This window comes from Dreissena polymorpha, chromosome 4 (genome assembly GCF_020536995.1).
Source record: "Dreissena polymorpha isolate Duluth1 chromosome 4, UMN_Dpol_1.0, whole genome shotgun sequence".
Classification (NCBI taxonomy): domain Eukaryota; kingdom Metazoa; phylum Mollusca; class Bivalvia; order Myida; family Dreissenidae; genus Dreissena; species Dreissena polymorpha.
Window position 1 is genome coordinate 72,252,152 of NC_068358.1, and position 19,204 is coordinate 72,271,355.

Below are 19,204 nucleotides of genomic sequence, written 5' to 3' on the forward strand. Positions count from 1 at the left end.
AAACTCAATATGTCGAAGTTCTTCATCCGACCGAATGATCCGGTTTGTAGAACTCACTAGCCAAAACAAAAGATTTTGTTCGTAAAATTAATGACAAATAATTTATACAACAATGTGGGACATCCGTGCAATACAGTTTTGAAAAGGTAAACTGGTGAAAATATGGTATGATTATGACTAAGAATGTCACTGTCTCTTGTTAAAACTTAAAACACAACTATATTTATCTCATAACGATAGCTGGGTGTTATTTAACCGTATCTGAAGCAGGTGCTTGAAGTGACATCTATCGGATAGAGATTTGTGTAATTTCATTGGTCAAGACTGTGACAAGGACCCCCAATAGTGGCAAAATCATAACAAGTCAGTCAACATGGCGAACCCAAGAAAATTTAGCGAGAAAATAGCCCTACACAATCAAAAACAAGCTGAAGAAACTGCTGCATTTGAAGCCATTCTCAGAGATGTCAGCGCAGCTACAAGAGTGCGTGCATACCATGTCCATTTTTAATACGGAATTGCAAAATCTAAGAATGTGAAAATCTGTTCCTTTAACTGTCATCTAATTGATTTAAAATCTTGTATTTACATACACAGCAAATGTTTGTTTTGCAATATTGACGCCTATTGTAGGAGTTCTGTTGATTGATAACGGTTCCATATCGTTTACAGGGCCACCCAAAGCCACAGCCTAACCAGCAGCTCCATATTCAGCAGAATATCATCCAGCAATACAGAGGTGGATCTCTACCTAATGTTAATCAAATGAGCAATTCAAATTCAGGGATTGATTTACAGGTAATAGTTGTTTGAAGTTAACCATTATAGTTACTTAACAATATTCACCTGCTATTACTCTGGAAAGTATTGTATGAAAAAATCGAGCATGGATATAGTTTTCTACTGACTTATTGGTAATCCTGTAGTTTAGCGTCGATAATTTTTTGCTTTTTTTAAACAGCTAGAAATATGTTAATTACTAGGATTATGGTTAGCGTTATTGTTTATTGAAGCCTTGTTCTGGGGAAACCAGGGTTAATGCATGTGCTCAAAGTACCGTCTCAGTTCGCAATGGCTAATCAGAGATGACACTTTTCGTTTAATCTTGATTATCAATTAGAAGATCTTCCTTTAAACAAAAAAATCCTTTAAAGCAGTAAGTGTTGTCCCTGAATAGCCTGTGCAGAATGTACAGGCTAATCTGGGATGACACTTCTGGCGCATGCATTAAGCCCAACTTTCTCAGAACGCGATACCTTGTTACCTTAATAATAACATTAACACTAACCCTAGGTTAATAAATACCAGCTTGTTAAAAAAAAGCCTGTTTAGTTTTATGTGCATTTTTACACACTTGCCCAATGTTAATAAGACTTATATATCCCTAGAAATACCTCAGAACATATTTGACACATCTGGATTCATATAATAAAGAACTAACCAGTTGAAAATTTAAAAAGTGCTTCAGAGTTTGATGTGTTTTTGCAAACTTGTCTTATCTGACATTTAAAAGTGTGCAGTGTACATGTTGCACCATTAGTGTTTTTTCACTATTTTGGGAATGGTTCCGGGTCCCTCTGCAGTGCTCCAGCCAGCTTTTCAAAATAGAGGGGAGCTTCCCCAAAAAGGGCACATTTCACGCGTAATTTTGGAAAATAGGGCATTTGGTTATACATATACTTAAGTATATACTTTGGTTATACTATATACTTATTAATTGTAAACACTAGTGCATTGGATAACTTCACCAATTGTATGCTGTTCCTCATTTTGTGCAATGAAATTACAATAAAATATATTACTTTCTACATTGGCGCTAAGGAAAACAACTTAGTACTAGTAGCCAATTTCCTAACCGACTTGGGCTAGCATCCGACTACATTCATTAGAGATATGTAGATATCATATTTCTTTCCGGTGTGTGTGGGGGGGAGTTTTGATGTTTTTTTATCACCTATCATCATTGAACTGCATGTTAATCTTTCAGGTTCCAGTTTCAGCATCAGTGGCCTTTAAGAAGAAAATTAAATGAAGAAAACATGAAATAAATTCAGGGGTTTCACTGGGTCAAAAAAACGTTGTGACTGTCACTACTTAAATTCGTTGATTTAAATAACTTTGAGCCAATGTTTGTCCACAATAATAATATTTATTAAAACAAAAATCTATATTGACAAATTTAAAGTCTAAACAATGATCAATGTCACCATGAAGTAGCATCCAGTCTGGAGATTAAAATGAAACATTGTTATTGTTAATAATGGGATATATTTATTTCACAACACGTTATTTCAACTAATGTCAACAACGTTGACAGTTTTGTTAGGTCGCAAAAATATATGACAATATCAACATTACATTTTACTTGCAGAGTGATAAATCCCCCTTCCAAACAAGTTCTTTATTTGTTGAAATAACAACTGTCTGCCCTTATTCATTTTAAAATTCATCATGATTGAGGACAGACAGTGTTTTAAAGTTCAGAAATAAAATCCAAACACATATATGTTTCCATTCCGTAATTTGGGACTTAAAAATAACCGCATATTCGCGTTAAAAAAAGATGATTAATTTTCTAATGTTAATAGGTATTTTGAATTAAAAATCACTATTTTTGCAAACAAAAAATTATAGCCAAAGAATTAAGAATTAAAAAAAAACCAATAGTGCTGAGTTTGATTTCATTCAGTGTGATTGTGCCTAACCAGGCGTGATCTCAGAGATAATCTTTCACAGCATGTTACTATCGTCTGCAACAAAAGGCTAATTAGTGATCTGATAACAAACCATGCCCTTGGGGCTTGTTTGTTCACAATGTGTTGACTTTACACACCCCAGGCAGTCATGTAAGGGTGTTCTCTGTGTATTCATGTCGATGTTTCTGGCGATTTATACGGCCTGAAAGCAGGAATTAAGAGATCAAAAGGGCATTTGACAGAAAAATAGAGGGGCGCTTTTTAAGTGGGCAAATTTTAGAGGGGCGCAGCGCCTCTATTTATTGCTAGCTGGAGCACTGCTCTGGATTGTGAAAATTAGACTAAAATTAGGAAATTAGTTATTAGTGTTGTTGTTTTGCTAAAAGATGATAGAATAAAAGTGTTTTCAGTGTTATATTTACTAAGGTTGAACTTATATAGCTGGATAGGAGATGAAAAAAAAGTTGAGATTAAATTAGTTTTTTCGAAACCTTGAATTGGGAATGTTTAAATCCCTTTTTGGAAAAATTTATATTTTTTCCATTTTGAATGAGGCCGAATACTAGACCTTCTTTTGAACGAAAAAATACAACAATGACCATACTTGTACACCTTAAAACATCCATATTCATATTGCATGTCTTTCATGTATGTTACTAACCTTTATTGTATCTGCAATCACATATTTACAGTCAAATCCTTGCATAATTTATGTTGGGCAAACGTACCAATACCTTTTGCCTTTTATCATAATTTGTTTGGTCCAATTAAATATCAAACTTGAAGGGAATTGTCCACAGATTGTCTTGTCTTTATGACAATTTTCAACGTTTTTTGCCACAGATTCAAAAATTTAAAGACAACACTTATGACATAGATTCATCCTGAAAAACATTTTTTTTCATTTATGAGTTATCTTTATGATAAATTGGTGAAATTGTAAAGTGTTGCAAATGCGAAATGATTCAATAATTTTAGTGTTATGTTGCTGTTTTTGTGATAAGTAGTTCATTGGAAGTATAAAATGCTTTACCGGTACATCATGTAACAGGCCAGATGGCTGACAAGTGGTTAAAATAATGAGCCTAACTTTTTTGTTCTATGTTCTTTTAAAAATTTGTTTAATCTTTTATTCTGGAGCTTTGTAGTTCCAATGTTTATGTTTACAAATTTAAAGCATTAAGGGACAACCTAAAAAAAGAGTCCAATATCTGTGAACAAGTTCCATTCGACTGACTGTCAAATGAGTAACTAGAATTATAGATACCCCAGAAAAAGGCCTGTCAGGGAACGATTATCTGCCCCAATTTTGCCTTGTCAACACAGTGTACTGTAACAATAAATATTCCTTCGAAAATTCTGTAGGTTTTACAGCATATGGAAGCCATGAGGGGAGGGAGTCAAGCCCGTGTGGACAGGATTCATCCGAGAGACCGGGGAAGACAAGGGGGACCTCTTCGCTCCAGGCCTTTCAATATGGAGAAAACCAGGGTAATGATAAGCTAAGGCAGCAAAAAGAAGCAAAGTGAAAAAGGCTATTATGCAACCAGCATAAAACCAGAAAAGCCTGCAAGTAACCCACAGTCTGTTAAGGTTTAATGCTGTTTTCTGCTGATTATTATTATCTTAGGGTTTCAAAATGGGTAATCTGATTGACCTTGTTGATTACTGGTACTGGTAGTTGTCATTTGAAAAGATTTGTCATTGACAGAAGAACGTCTTTCTATTGTGACAATTTCCTGAGAAATTACATGATTTTTTAAAATGACATAGTTGTTTGGCCTCTTTCTAATAAATGAAATTTGCACTTATTCAGTTTGTTGATTTTTCATTTTGGACCAGCCATTTCAACTACATAAGTTGATTTTAAGAAATGATGTACATCTGTCTGTAAAACCTAGTGTCTGAGTTCCCAGTTAGAATTTAATGTTTAAAATAAAAGAATCCCACAGATGTGCTTAATTTCATGTCGACCATTTATTATTGTTGCAGGCTGATTGTTCACCATATGGTTCGGGCGCATATCTCTCCCCACCTCCTGACACAAGCTGGAGAAGGTAAGGCTGTGATTTGCACCATCTCTTATAGCAGAGCATCAATCACCCTTCATTGATTCCCAGTGAAGCAGGGATGATGAAATCAATTGTTCAATTTCCCGCTTTATTCTAAGCTTGTTCAGTAATTGGAGTATTGGTCAGACATTAGAATTTCTGTAAAGTGTGTAAGGAATCTAAACAAAGCACCAACACTGCATTTTGGATTTCATCACCCCTGATGGATGGAATTGAAAAAACATGGGAGCTGAAATATTGTAACTAGCTTTTTGAGATTTTCATATCGCTGTACGTATGAAAAGTTTAAACTATCTCAAGCTTTAAGCAATCAACTAAATGTGTTAAATTGGGACCCTTGATCATTTTAATGTATGCGTTATTGGCTATTTGTTAAATAAAGAGCCTGGGTTTATACAGTTACTTGTTAAATGAAAAATGTTTAAAACATTTGATTTAATTCCACATTCACCTAGATGATCATTTTGGTTACTCTTATTATGGATAAATAGTGTGGTTTTTTTTGCAATGTATATACCTTTGTTTAATTTTTTCAGTTGAATCTGTCTCCTATTGCCTTAATGTGTAAAAACGTTACTTATTACAGTCCTCATGTTTGCCTCTTCCTCATGCTGTGGAAACAACATTTTGTACTCCTAATTTCTGATTTTAACAGTCACCAGCCTTCCAAATGTTTGTTATGATATGATTGTGTTGTTAACATTCTTTTGTTGATTTAGCTTTAGCCCAATTTTAGAAACCTTAAGCTATGCCTCTTTACATTAATAATTTCATATTGCCATGATCTGCATTACACAAGAATACTATCAAACATATGTATTGACCAAGTGCTGATTGGAAGTAGTGTTCTTAAACCAAATGTCTCTTTTTACTGATCATTTTAAATGAGATGATACTGGGGTCTGAGCGTTGAAGAATAGCAGTGTTCTGCTGTGGATGCCAAAAATGGTCCCCCACCTGGTTTTTGAAATTTGAAATACAGATGATTGATTTATCTTTTCATGTGGCAAATGAGTTGATAGAAAGCAAAAGTGGAACAATAATTCTAAGGGGTTGTGACATTTCAGTTGTTCTGAACATATATAATGAAAAATAATTTGAAATTTGAGATTATAGCATTCAATGAGATATAAGTGCAAAATGTTGAAAAATCTTGAATGCCTAAAGAGAATAAAATCTGTTTTTATTTTTTTCCCGTAGTTAAAAATAAGCCAATTTGTTGAATTGATGTATTGGTTATTGATATGTGCAATCCCAATACAAAGTAAATAAATAATATTATTTGCAAAATAATTTACCCACTTGCCCTTAATTGTCAATGAGTGCCCCAAGCAAATATGACAATGAAAAGGCACCACAAATCAAACGTTTTACTAAGATTGGCTGCTAAATAATATGGGAAAACCAAAGGAGACTTGAGCAAAGAAAAATCGTTCCTTCCCCAAATTTTTATGATTTGTTTCCACTTCTTGTACCCAACAGTCCGAAACCAAGGTAGAAAATTGAACCTTGGCTTCATAAACTTAAGACGCCTTTTCATAGTCTTATAATCAATTAATAGCAAAAGTAATAAGCTAAAATTGAGAATATCCTTATATTTAATTGACTTGTTAAAGTCAAATGCTTATATTGAGAATATCAACTATTCCATTCCACTAATCCTATGTTTTCTTAAAGCCACACACCTTGAAATGAAGTACATGTTAATCAATACATGTAGATGCAATTTGAAAGTGTGCAAAATTGTCATTAAATCTATAGCTTAGTAAGCAAGTAATTTATTATTTATTTTAGTTTTAAAACCGAAAGTAGGATTTATATACGAATACGTACATTTTGACAAACGCGATTATTTTTTAGTTTTAAAGCGCAAAAAGACTGGATTTCTATCTTATGAACACCTGATATATTCTAATTGAGATAGATAAAATTAAATCAAAAGCCTAGTTAGCAGGTAATTTATTATTTTTCAAACAGTACCGCTTTTAAAACCGAAAGTTGGATTTCTAGACGTATACGTCCATTTCGACAATCGCGATTATTTTAAAGTTTTAAAGCGCAAAAGAGACGGATTTCTACCTTGTAACCACCAGATATATTCTAATTGGCATAGATAAAATAAGTTTCTTATTTATACTTAAATTTACAATGCCATGTATTTCATTTCAAGGTGTGTGGCTTAAAGTGTGTTGCTTTAAAAAGTAAAATATCAAAAATAGAATTGTTAATGCAGAGCATGATCTGTTCATATTCACCAGTATTATAGCAGTATATCCTGATAAACAATATGTTTTTACTAATCATTATTGTTAAGCATCAGGGGTGTAAAAAGTCACTTGGCCGTGCAGGGCTTTCAGGTGAAAAAATTATCTTGCTTCAAATTTCTTTGTAGTCACCATGCTACCTTTGTAGTCACCATTGTCAACAAGACATAATTTTTCTTAAGATAAATCGTGAATATCAATTTAATGTGATATTTTGTGGGGAAATAAACACAAGGAGTTGTACCTCCACACGCAAACAAATAACTTGATAATGTTAAAATTTTAAGCATATTGTTTCCAGACAAGCACCTATTGAAAAATAAGGTTCTGACTTTTCTATTATTTGGGTATTTAAATCGGGAGAGTATTTCAGATATCAGAGTTTCCTGCAGCCAAATTTTAAGCAGGCTAGTGGAATTTTACACCCTTGAAAAAGTATGCTTATGTGTAAATCCTTTGTTGCAGACCCAGTTTTGTGTAGCCATTTAATTTCTTTCAGTTGATATTTTATTTTTAATTTTGCAGCCTTTGGATTTCAGCTATATATTCTTATTGAGTATTATGTTTCCTTCATTAATTTTTAGTCCCCTACCGGTGAGACCGGAAAGGGACTTATTGTTTGCGCTCTGTTATCTGTCTGTCACACTTTTCTGGATCCTGCGATAACTTGAAAAGTTGTTCATATTTTTTCATGAAACTTAAAACATGGACAGATGGCAATATGGAGATTGTGCACATCATTTCATTTTGTTCCAATGTTAAGAATTCTGGTTGCTTCATGTATTGCAACAAATAGACAAGAAATATACCTGAAAATGTTGGTTCCTGCGATAACTTTAAAAGTTCTTAATATTTTTTCATGAAACTTGAAACATGGATAGATGCGCAATATGGAGATTATGCACGTGAGATCATTTTGTTCATACATTAAGAATTCTGGTTGCTATGGCAACAAATAAACTACAAATATTGCTGAAAATGGTGGATCCTGCATAGGTAGAGGACTTTTATTGCTGGGCAATAGTCTTGCTTTACTTTCGTTTTAAAAACATTGTATTAACCTTCTGCACAATTGTAAAGTCCCTTGCTGGCACACAATATCCACGAGATTGTAACAGTTGGCTGAAAACTTTATCAAAAGATAACACCACAATTCCCATGGGAGCCACATCCTGCTATAATGGGTATTTTATTACATGCAACCAGTGCAGCTCCAGACCAACCTGCTCATTGGCGCAGTCTGGTCAGGATCCACCCTGTCCACAATTAACCCTTTAACACTTAGATATGGATTTTGACGTGTTTGTAGTCCCATGGAAAATTCAATTTAGTTGAAGGTCTTTCAAACTAGATTCAAGTTTTAAAGGCTTCGTTTCCAACCCTAAGATACTAATGAGCAGCAAACAGCATAAAACCTGAACAGACTGCAAGTTACTCGCAGGCTGTTCTGGTTTTATGCTGTTTGTATTAGCAATTTTTACTTTGCCTCTGAGTGGGAAAAGGTTAAGTGGCACAAGGTTTTGCAATTATTTGCTAACATAACATGTCATCAGAGTATATTGATGAAGAGACATATATTGAGCGCTATACTGTTGGGATCTGTTTTAAGGCTCGTTTTTTTTCACAATTGGGCTAATTTAATTATAACATGCATATCAGCCTATTCCAATGACAGTCTTCCAAAAATGGATCATATTGACAAATTGTCTGGTTTCTATAGGGATAAGGTTATTGTGTCTTTCATGGTTTGTTTTAACATATTGAGATAAATGAAGTTTTTAACCAGGTTTTTAGAAGAAAAAAACTGGTTATTAGATTGGCGAATGTCGGTGGGCACGCTGGCTGGCGGGCGGAACAAGCTTGTCCAGGCCATAACTCTGTCGTTCATTGTGCAGATTTTAAAATCATTTGGCACATTTGTTCACCATCATTAGACGGTGTGTCGCGCGAAAGAATTACATCAATATCTCCAAGGTCAAGGTCACAATTTGAGTTTGAAGGTCAAAAATTGCCGTAAATGAGCTTGTCCGGGCCATTACTTTGTCGTTCATCGTCACATTTTAAAATAATTTGGCACATTTGTTCACCATCATTAAACGGTGTGTCGCGCGAAAGAGTTATGCCAATATCTGCAAGGTCAAGGTCACAATTTGAGTTTGAAGGTCAAAAATGGCCATTAATGAGCTTGTCCGAGCCATTACTTTGTGATTCATTGTGACATTTTAAAATCATTTGGCACATTTGTTCACCATCATTAGACGGTGTGTCGAGCGAAAGAATCACGGTCAATATCTCCAAGGTCAAGGTCACAATTTGAGTTTGAAGGTCAAAAATGGCCATAAATGAGCTTGTCTGGGCCATTACTATGTCATTCATTGTGACATTTTAAAATCGATCGGACGGTCCGTCCACCAGATGGTTTCCGGATGATAACTCAAGAACGCTTAGGCCTAGGATCATGAAACTTCATAGGTACTTTGATCATGACTGGCAGATGAGCCCCTATTGATTTTCAGGTCACTTGGTCAAAGGTTAAGGTCATAGTGACTTGAAATAGTAAAATGGTTTCCGGATGATAACTCAAGAATGCTTACTGCCTAGGATCATGAAACTTCATAGGTACATTGATCATGACTGGCAGATGACCCCTATTGATGTTCAGGTCACTAGGTCAAAGGTCAAGGTCACAGTGACTCGAAACAGTAAAATGGTTTCCGGATGATAACTCAAGAATGCTTACGCCTAGGATCATGAAACTTCATAGGTACATTGATCATGACTGGCAGATGACCCGTATCAATTTTCAGGTCACTAGGTCAAAGGTCAAGGTCACAGTGACTCAAAACAGTAAAATGGTTTTCCGGATGATAACTAAAGAATAATTAGGCCTGGGATCATGAAACTTCAGAGGTACATTGATCATTACTGGCATTTTCAGGTCACTAGGTCAAGGTCACAGTGACAAACTATGTATTCACACAATGGATTCCACTACAACTGACAGCCCATATGGGGGGAGGGGGAAGGGGGAGGAGGAGGAGGGTCTCACAGTCAATTATGACCATGTCAGACATCCCTGACAACCAAGGCCTGTGGTTTAAAAGGGATCATAGCCAGAGTTGATCATGTATATATGGACGTAAGTCCACAGGTATGTAATGAACATCAAAGAAATTATATCATTTAAACAAAAACATTGAAAAATCAATCATTTGGGTTATAAATAACCCCGGTTGGATTAGACAAAATTCAAGGGAAGTAATAACCTTTAAAGGGAGATGATTTCTATACCTGCCAAATGATAAATAGAAATTTTATTTCAATGCTGTGCAGTAGGGGGCATTGTGTTTCTGACAAACACATCTCTTGTTTTCCACTGAAAATTCGGTTTTGTTACAATTTTGTCCCTTGTTGAGCTTTGTAAATCTTTCTGTTTCTGGTGTTAGGAATTAACATTCTTCTCACTACAATACAGGCCTGTGCCAATACCTCGGTTTTACCGACACTTAAATGGTGTGAACCATTTGTCACGGTGAGTTGAGACCCTAACACCATGTCATCCTAACCTCCATTTCTCCGTGACTTATGAGACGGTGGCTGGGAAATCCAGGGTTAATGCATGTGTCATGTTTGGTGTCAGATTGGCCTGTACAGCCTGCACAGGCTAATCAGGGACAAAACATTCGCTCTTATGAGGGTTTTCATTAAAAAAGAAGTCTTTAATCAACAAAAATCCAATCTAGGCAGAAAGTGTCGTCCCAGATAAGCTTGAGTGGACTGCACAGGCTAGTCTGGGATGATACTTTATGCACAGTAATTAGCCCAGTTTTCCCAGAACATGGTTCATAATGTTCATCCAGCATCTCTGAGATCATTTATTGGGGACCTAAGTGATGGCCATTTTCAAACATGATGTCACATTGTTATGAAACCTGCTGAGTTTTCTATTAGCAAATAAATGATTGCAGTCATGATTTAGCTTTACTTACCACTCTAGGTATCTAACATTTGACATCAATAACTTGAAGCGCTAAATCTTATCTACATGTACAGACAAAGAAAAGGGGAATCTTTTGATGACTATTGTGTTTTAAAATGTTAACCTAATTGGCATCATGTTGAAATTGACTGAAAGCTTGTCACCAGGAGTTAGTATTCAGGCAATCTTAAGTGGCATCATTTATATGCATGCTGTATGGATGTCATCTGTGGCACATGCATCTTGCTGCTTCATGATAAGATGGCTTGATGGAAGATATACCACTGGAGATATGTTCACTTTATACCGCTGGATATATGTGTACTTAAATAACTATGCAGAGTAATTACTTTGGAGAATGGGCTTTTTACTGACCTTTGTGAACCAGAAGTCCCTGTGAAATGTGATCTTTTGTGATACCTCTGTTTGTAGTACATGTGTTTGAAATGGAATTCTGTAAGCAAGCTTTGGTTCAGTAAGTCCCAAGGCATCAGCTGTTTGAGTCAAAGTTTCTTGATTCCCAAAAGTTATAAACAAATTGCCCCCTTGTTGCAAAAAGGTACCATGTGACATTGAAATTAGAAGGCACATGAAGCTTTTTGCACCAATGGGGCGAATTATGTGTTTGTTCCTAATTGTTTCCTGTAAGGGTCATGGAGAAAATATGTTCACTGTTTGGTAACATTTGATAAATATTATTGTTTTTATGTGCGCACAGACCAATACTGTGCAAATGTATCTGTGTATGTACAGTTTATGTATTTTATGGGAAAGATCTAGACAGGAGTGTGGTTCATAATCTTCTGTTGCATAACAATCCAATTGGTTTTTGAAAAAGTGATTTTCATTTAATGTACTTCTAGATGATTGATTGCCAAAAATTAAATGGCATTATTATTACATTGCTTATTCATAACAAATACAATTATTTATATTGAGTATCAGTGAATGATTTGTTACTTCAGGTATTTGGGTCGACAGTTGTGTAAATTGTTGTATCAGTTTGATTTCCTATCGGAGCAAAGCACTATTTCTAGATCTTTCCCTATGACATATCAAGTAGCCAATCATTGTGGGGTTAGGTTTAAGTCCTATAATGTATTGCACAATATTTTGTCCACTGGCCTGCGTATATTGAAAGTGTACATTTTCTCAATTTCATGTTAAAAACTGTATTAATTTATGAGCAAAATAAAGTTATGTATGTGTTCTGGTTGACATGAAATTAACTGTTGAGTAAAATATTAATTATGAACATAGAATTATATGCATATTAAGTATTAACAATTATTTGAACTGTGTTGTGACACTGGTACTGGTATTGGTTATCAAACAATTTGTTTGAGTCTTGCTTTCTGTGCAATTTAATGTAATTTTTGTTTTAATTTCATTTGAGCCAGGTTACTTTACCAGACATAATTTCATGACTCATTTTCAATATTTTTACTGACACTAACCAGTAGTTTACTAAGAGCTGCATGGCATACAATGCTGCCTGGAAAGGGAAAGTACGTGGTGCAACTTGGTAGCAAACTTTTTTGCCCATATATAGTAATTTACATTAACCATCAATTAATATTATTATCTATTTACTTTTTATACCCCCATTACCAATGGTAATGGAGGCTATATAGGAGTCACTTTTTCGGTCGGTCGGTCGGTCTGTCTGTCGGTCTGTCCTGAAAGCTTGTCCAGGCCATAACTATGTTGTTCATTGTGAGATTTTAAAATCATTTGGCACATTTGTTCACCATCATTAGAGGGTGTGTGGCACGAAAGAATTACGTCGATATCTCAAAGGTCAAGGTCACACTGAGTTCAAAGGTCAAAAATGGCCATTATTGTCTTTATTGAGCTTTTCCGGGTCATTTATTGTGAGGTTTTAAAATCATTTGGCACATTTGTTCACCATAATTGGAAGATGTGTCGCGCGAAAGAATTACGTCGATATCTCCGAGATCAAGGTCACACTTTGAGTTCAAAGGTCAAAAATGGCCATACATGAGCTTGTCTGGGCAATAACTATATCGTTCATTGTAAGATTTTGAAATCATTTGGCACATTTGTTCACCATCATTGGACGGTGTGTCATGCGAAAGAATAACATTGATGTCTACATGGTCAAGGTCACTTGAGTTCAAAGGTAAAAAAAGTCCATAAATGAGCTTGTTCGGGCCATAACTATGTCATTCATTGTGAAATTTTAAAATCATTTGTTCACCATCATTGGACGGTGTGTCGCACAAAGGAATTATGTCAATATCTCCAAGGTCAAGGTTACACTTTGAGTTCAAAGGTCAAAAATGGCCATAGATGATAATGGCATAATAATTCTTAAAAATCACCATAAATAAGCTTCTCTTGTTTTGTGAAGACAGCATGCAAAATAGTCTGTGTCAATGCGACACGTGGGGGAATACGTCACATCTGTGACAAAGCTCTAGTTTAAAATTTTATTGTAAGGTTTAATTCAGTTACTGGGAGTCTGTTCTTGTCTTACTTGTTGTCGCTTACCGGTTTCACCGGAGGGGACTTATGGTTTGCGCTCTGTGCGTCTGTGAGTCTGTCTGTCTGTCACACTTTTTTGGATCCTGCGATAACTTGAAAAGTTCTTCATATTTGTTCATGGAACTTGAAACATGGATAGATGGTAATATGAACATTATGCACATCATTTCATTTTGTTACTATGTCAAAAATTCTGGTTGCTATGGCAACAAATAAGAAAAATAAAAAAATCTGACAATGTTGAAATTTCTGCCAATGGTGGAGCCGGAAGGGGACATATATTGCTTGGCAATAGTCTTGTTTATACAATTATTTTTATGTCCCCCCACCACTATAGTGGGGGACATTGTTTTTGCGCTGTCTGTTGGTTTGTTGGTTTTCGTCAAACTTTAACATTTGCCATAACTGTAGCAATATTGAAGATAGCAACTTCATATTTGGAATGCTTGTGTATCTCATGGAGCTGCACATTTTGAGTGGTGAACAGTCAAGGTCAAGGTCATCCTTCAAGGTCAAAGGTCAAATATATGGGTCGAAATTGCTCATTTAATATACACTTTTGCAATATTGAAGATAGCAACTTTATATTTGGCATGCATGTGTATCTCATGGAGCTGCACATTCTGAGTGGTGAAAGGTCAAGGTCATCCTTCAAGGTCAAAGCTCAAATATATGGGGGGACATAGTGTTACACAAACACATCTTGGTTTTAAAAAAAATTGGGGGGTGGGGTGGAGGGAGGGTCAATACTGTGAAATGTGGTATTTAATATCACACTTGTTTTATTGTCTATTTCCCCAAAAAACACGTGTTTAAAACTTAGGACTTTTAATATTGAAATATTTTACAAATTGAATGAATGGTGCTCTAGTAAAGTTCATGTTAAAAAAGTGCAAAGGTCAAGGTCTCAGTGCAAGTTAGTATAATGTACCCTTTACAATTAACAAAACTATTTGCAAAATTCTTATTTCTAGCAAAATGTCCCATGGAACAATGTTAAGAGTAAAGAGTTGGACTTTGAGCTACAGTTTAATTGATACAATTTTCTGACCATCTTAATGCCAATGGTTTTGCATCCCTTTTTGCTGATAAAATGATTTGTCCATCAGTGCTTCTGATGAAGTAAAGTTAAGTGTTTGTGTAGGGATATCTTCCGCTTTTTGTCACAAAGTCACAAGGCATACAACATTTCTTTATAATTAGACTGCTTTTTTTTTTACAAGAAATTAACCAAATCAGATAAAAATTACACGAACTAGTCTTTTTTCACTCATTAGTTGCCTCCTCTGTTTTTTGGATGGTGAAGATCCACTTACTTACCTAAAATTCAGTATGTGAAACTCCAAATGCATCTATCCTGTGTAATTTATACACACTTAAATACAACTAATGACCATCTTTATGATTTCATTTGGGTATGTACACTAATACAATAAAGAGTGCTAATTGTATGCACTTGAAAGAGCTTTATTGGCAGTTGAAAAAAAATGTTGGCAATGTTTCAGATTAGTTTTGTCACTGACTGCATGGTGTGTGCTGGAGAACTCTCCTTTTATCAAAACTTATTGTATAGAGTTACAAGTGCAATCTTCTTGCTTGTGTTTCAAACAGATTTGTATCTGACTTTTTCATTTCTCAAAAGTTAATTTTTTCTTTAAGCCTTGAAAATAATAGCGTTTGCCTTTGCATCAAGTCTCACAATTAAAACCTTGAATTTTTGGAAATGACCATGCTTTTCAAAAAAAAATTCTTGCGATTTTTTTTCTCTGTGCCTTGAAATAAATTATATAAAGCAAAGTGATAATTCTTCGACATGCCTGCTATGAGAATAGTGTATTGTAGTGGAATATATGCATCCAATAAAAAACTATGAACATCTATATTAAAAGCATTTTTCTAGCAAGTGTTTTATATTTCGGGGTAGAAAAACAAAATATTCCACAAATTTGTTTACCTTAGTTAAAAGATGTATGCTTGAGTGTCCAACTGGAAGTACTTTATGCACATTTATACTTTATAATATACACCTGGTGACAATTGTCTATAACATTTCAATCGATTGTTTTTACCCATGATCTTTTTGAAAACAATTATTATATAATAAACAATATATCAAGGTCAGAAAACAATAATTTCAATTTCATTTTGTTATTTCTTTAAGTTGTTTGCAATATTGCTATTTTTAACAGTTAAATCTAACAGTTGTATGCAATATTTCAATGTTAAATAGTTGTTTCTTACAGTTGTGTGCAATAAAGCAGTTTAACATTTAGTTCTAACTTATAACAATTGTTCCAAACAGTTGTTTATGAGGTTGCAATTTAAAACAGTTGCAACAGTTTTGAGCTCAACCTCAGCTTCCCCATCTGTCAGACTATTACTCTACTAAATAGCTGCTTGTATCTGCTTTCAGAACAAACTCAGACTCGGCGATTCACTCGAGCTCCCTTGGAGGGCCCCTGGGCATGGATCCCAGCCCCAACACTCCACCCATGCACAGGAGAAGTAAGATCTTCTACTCAAATAATCATAAATAAGCCTTATTTTTATTTTAAGCACATACCTGTAATGTAACAAATTGTGTGTTAATGAACACATCTTAAAATGCTATTGAGTCTTGCTTTGAGAAATCATGGCTTAATGCATGTGCACAAAATGCCTTGCCAGAAAAGTTTGTGCAGTGCCCACAGGCTTATAAGTGACAACACTTTCCGCCTAAATTAGATTCGTGCTTAGAAGGGACAAAGGAAACAAAAAATATTATATATGCTTAAAGTGTCATGCCTGACTGGCAGAGGCTCATCTGGAACAATACTTTTCCCACATACATACAGCCTGACTGGCAGAGGCTCATCTGGAACAATACTTTACCCACATACATACAGTCTGACTGGCAGAGGCTCATCTGGAACAATACTTTACCCACATACATACAGTCTGACTGGCAGAGGCTCATCTGGAACAATACTTTACCCACATACATACAGTCTGACTGGCAGAGGCTCATCTGGAACAATACTCACATACATACAGCCTGACTGTCAGAGGCTCATCTGGAACAATACTTTACCCACATACATACACCCTGACTGTCAGAGGCTCATCTGGAACAATACTTTACCCACATACATACAGCCTGGCTGTCAGAGGCTCTTCTGGAACAATACTTTGCCCACATACATACAGCCTGACTGTCAGAGGCTCATCTGGAACAATACTTTACCCACATACATACACCCCGACTGTCAGAGGCTCATCTGGAACAATACTTTACCCACATACATACAGCCTGACTGTCAGAGGCTCATCTGAAACAATATTTTACCCACATACTTACAGCCTGACTGGCAGAGGCTCATCTGGAACAATACTTTACCCACATACATACAGCCTGACTGGCAGAGGCTCATCTGGAACAATACTTTACCCACATACATACAGCCTAACTGGTAGTGGCTCATCTGGAACAATACTTTACCCACATACATACAGCCTGACTGTCAGAGGCTCATCTGGAACAATACTTTACCCACATACATACAGCCTGGCTGTCAGAGGCTCATCTGGAACAATACTTTACCCACATACATACAGCCTGACTGGCAGTGGCTCATCTGGAACAATACTTTACCCACATACATACAGCCTAACTGGTAGTGGCTCATCTGGAACAATACTTTACCCACATACATACAGCCTGACTGGTAGTGGCTCATCTGGAACAATACTTTACCCACATACATACAGCCTACGTTAGCGTTACCGATCGCCGAAATCGCCATTGGCGATTACAATTCCTGGCTGGCGATTAAAAATAAGATTTTCATGAAAGTGGCGATTGAAAAACATTAGACCCTATGCTTTACAAATGCACACTCTAAATGCCTGTTTTCAGGCCGTATAAATCGCCAGAAACATCGCTAAGATTACACAGAAAAGGCCCCAGGGGATAACGACGACAGCCTAGGTCGATAATCCACATGGCTAATGTCTTAATTGGTCACGCTTTACACTGCGACCAGACTTTACAAATATTTGGGTTACTTGGCGATTTACGTTATAACTGAACCACTGAAGCGTGCCATATAATGACCTATGCTATTGATGTTATGATTCAACTTAATCGAATCGACCAGTACGGAATTGTCATTTAATCAGAAGGGCGGAGTTATGGTATTGAAATAGCCACTATAAACTAATTTCCCAAGAAACAACAGTTTTTAATTGGCTAAAAAAGTAGATAAGAGTAACTTCCCTTTACTGTCGCTATGCGATTCAAAGACCGATTTAGAAAGTGAGTTGCAGATTCCGGGAAAAATGGATACTGCGAACGAAAATGGAAAGTCGGAGCAACAGAAATTGACACAATTCCTTAAAAAAGAAAGCGAACAGAATAATGTTAGCTCAGGAAATGACCAAATGTTAGGTTCGCGATCAGAGGACGTCTTAAATAGTGCAGACGTGAATGCAGAATCGGAAACGTCTACCTGTCAAGTCTCACGGTTTCGCCTTGAGTCTCAGGTTTTTGACATGCAACTAAGTAATTTTTTACGATTTCTTCAAAAACAAAAAATGAAAAAAGTAATGTTTGTATTTCATACAATGTCGTATAATTACTACCGAGACGGCGGGCTGTTTTAGTGGTTTCTGGCGGGCTGTTTTAAGGGTTTCTAACCTAAATACCACGTGTATCGAAAACTTTTTAACGGTATTAATGTATCATTACTACGCCCCCGGTGTCTCTGTAAACAAAAAAATCGGCTGCAAAATGTCAGCAAGTGTCTCACCAGCGAAGACAAATTTTCAAGCAAAAAAGGGCTAATTTCAGACAAAAATAGTCTTAATTTTACTCAGAAAATAGCCCCTAAACGCATCACAGACGATCTAGGATCTAAAACTTTTCAGGGGGGGGGGCATGCCCCCGGACCCCCCTAGATTTGGCGACTAAGGTTTTTTCCTTAGCGCCAACCTAGACAGCCTGACTGGCAGTGGCTCATCTGGAACAATACTTTACCCACATACATACAGCCTGACTGGCAGTGGCTCATCTGGAACAATACTGTACCCACATACATACAGCCTGACTGTCAGAGGCTCATCTGGAACAATACTTTTCCCACATACATACAGCCTGACTGGTAGTGGCTCATCTGGAACAATACTTTACCCACATATATACAGACTGACTGTCAGAGGCTCATCTGGAACAATACTTTACCCACATACATACAGCCTGACTGGTAGTGGCTCATCTGGAACAATACTTTACCCACATACATACAGCCTGACTGGTAGTGGCTCATCTGGAACAATACTTTACCCACATACATACAGCCTGACTGGTAGTGGCTCATCTGGAACAATACTTTACCCACATACATACAGCCTGACTGGTAGTGGCTCATCTGGAACAATACTTTACCCACATACATACAGCCTGACTGTCAGAGGCTCATCTGGAACAATACTTTACCCACATACATACAGCCTGACTGGTAGTGGCTCATCTGGAACAATACTTTACCCACATACATACAGCCTGACTGGCAGAGGCTCATCTGGAACAATACTTTACCCACATATATACAGCCTGACTGGCAGAGGCTCATCTGGAACAATACTTTACCCACATACATACAGCCTGACTGTCAGAGGCTCATCTGGAACAATACTTTACCCACATAT

At 36.2% G+C, this 19,204-nt stretch overlaps 1 protein-coding gene across 6 annotated transcripts in view; it reads left to right on the forward strand.

The window, feature by feature from the left end:
• The first annotated feature begins 330 nt into the window (after window positions 1-330).
• Window positions 331-19,204, forward strand: part of LOC127876217 (CREB-regulated transcription coactivator 1-like) — a 54,287-nt gene continuing 35,413 nt past the window's right edge. For 5 of the 6 annotated variants that reach the window (XM_052421265.1, XM_052421267.1, XM_052421266.1 and 2 more), the window contains exons 1-6: window positions 331-484; window positions 673-798; window positions 4,062-4,187; window positions 4,689-4,753; window positions 10,508-10,564; window positions 15,933-16,024. In XM_052421265.1, coding sequence (XP_052277225.1) covers window positions 374-484; window positions 673-798; window positions 4,062-4,187; window positions 4,689-4,753; window positions 10,508-10,564; window positions 15,933-16,024 — 577 coding nt within the window. In that variant the 5' untranslated portion in view covers window positions 331-373. The remainder of the gene's footprint in view (window positions 485-672; window positions 799-4,061; window positions 4,188-4,688; window positions 4,754-10,507; window positions 10,565-15,932; window positions 16,025-19,204) is intronic. The other variant, XM_052421270.1, reaches the window with a different exon arrangement.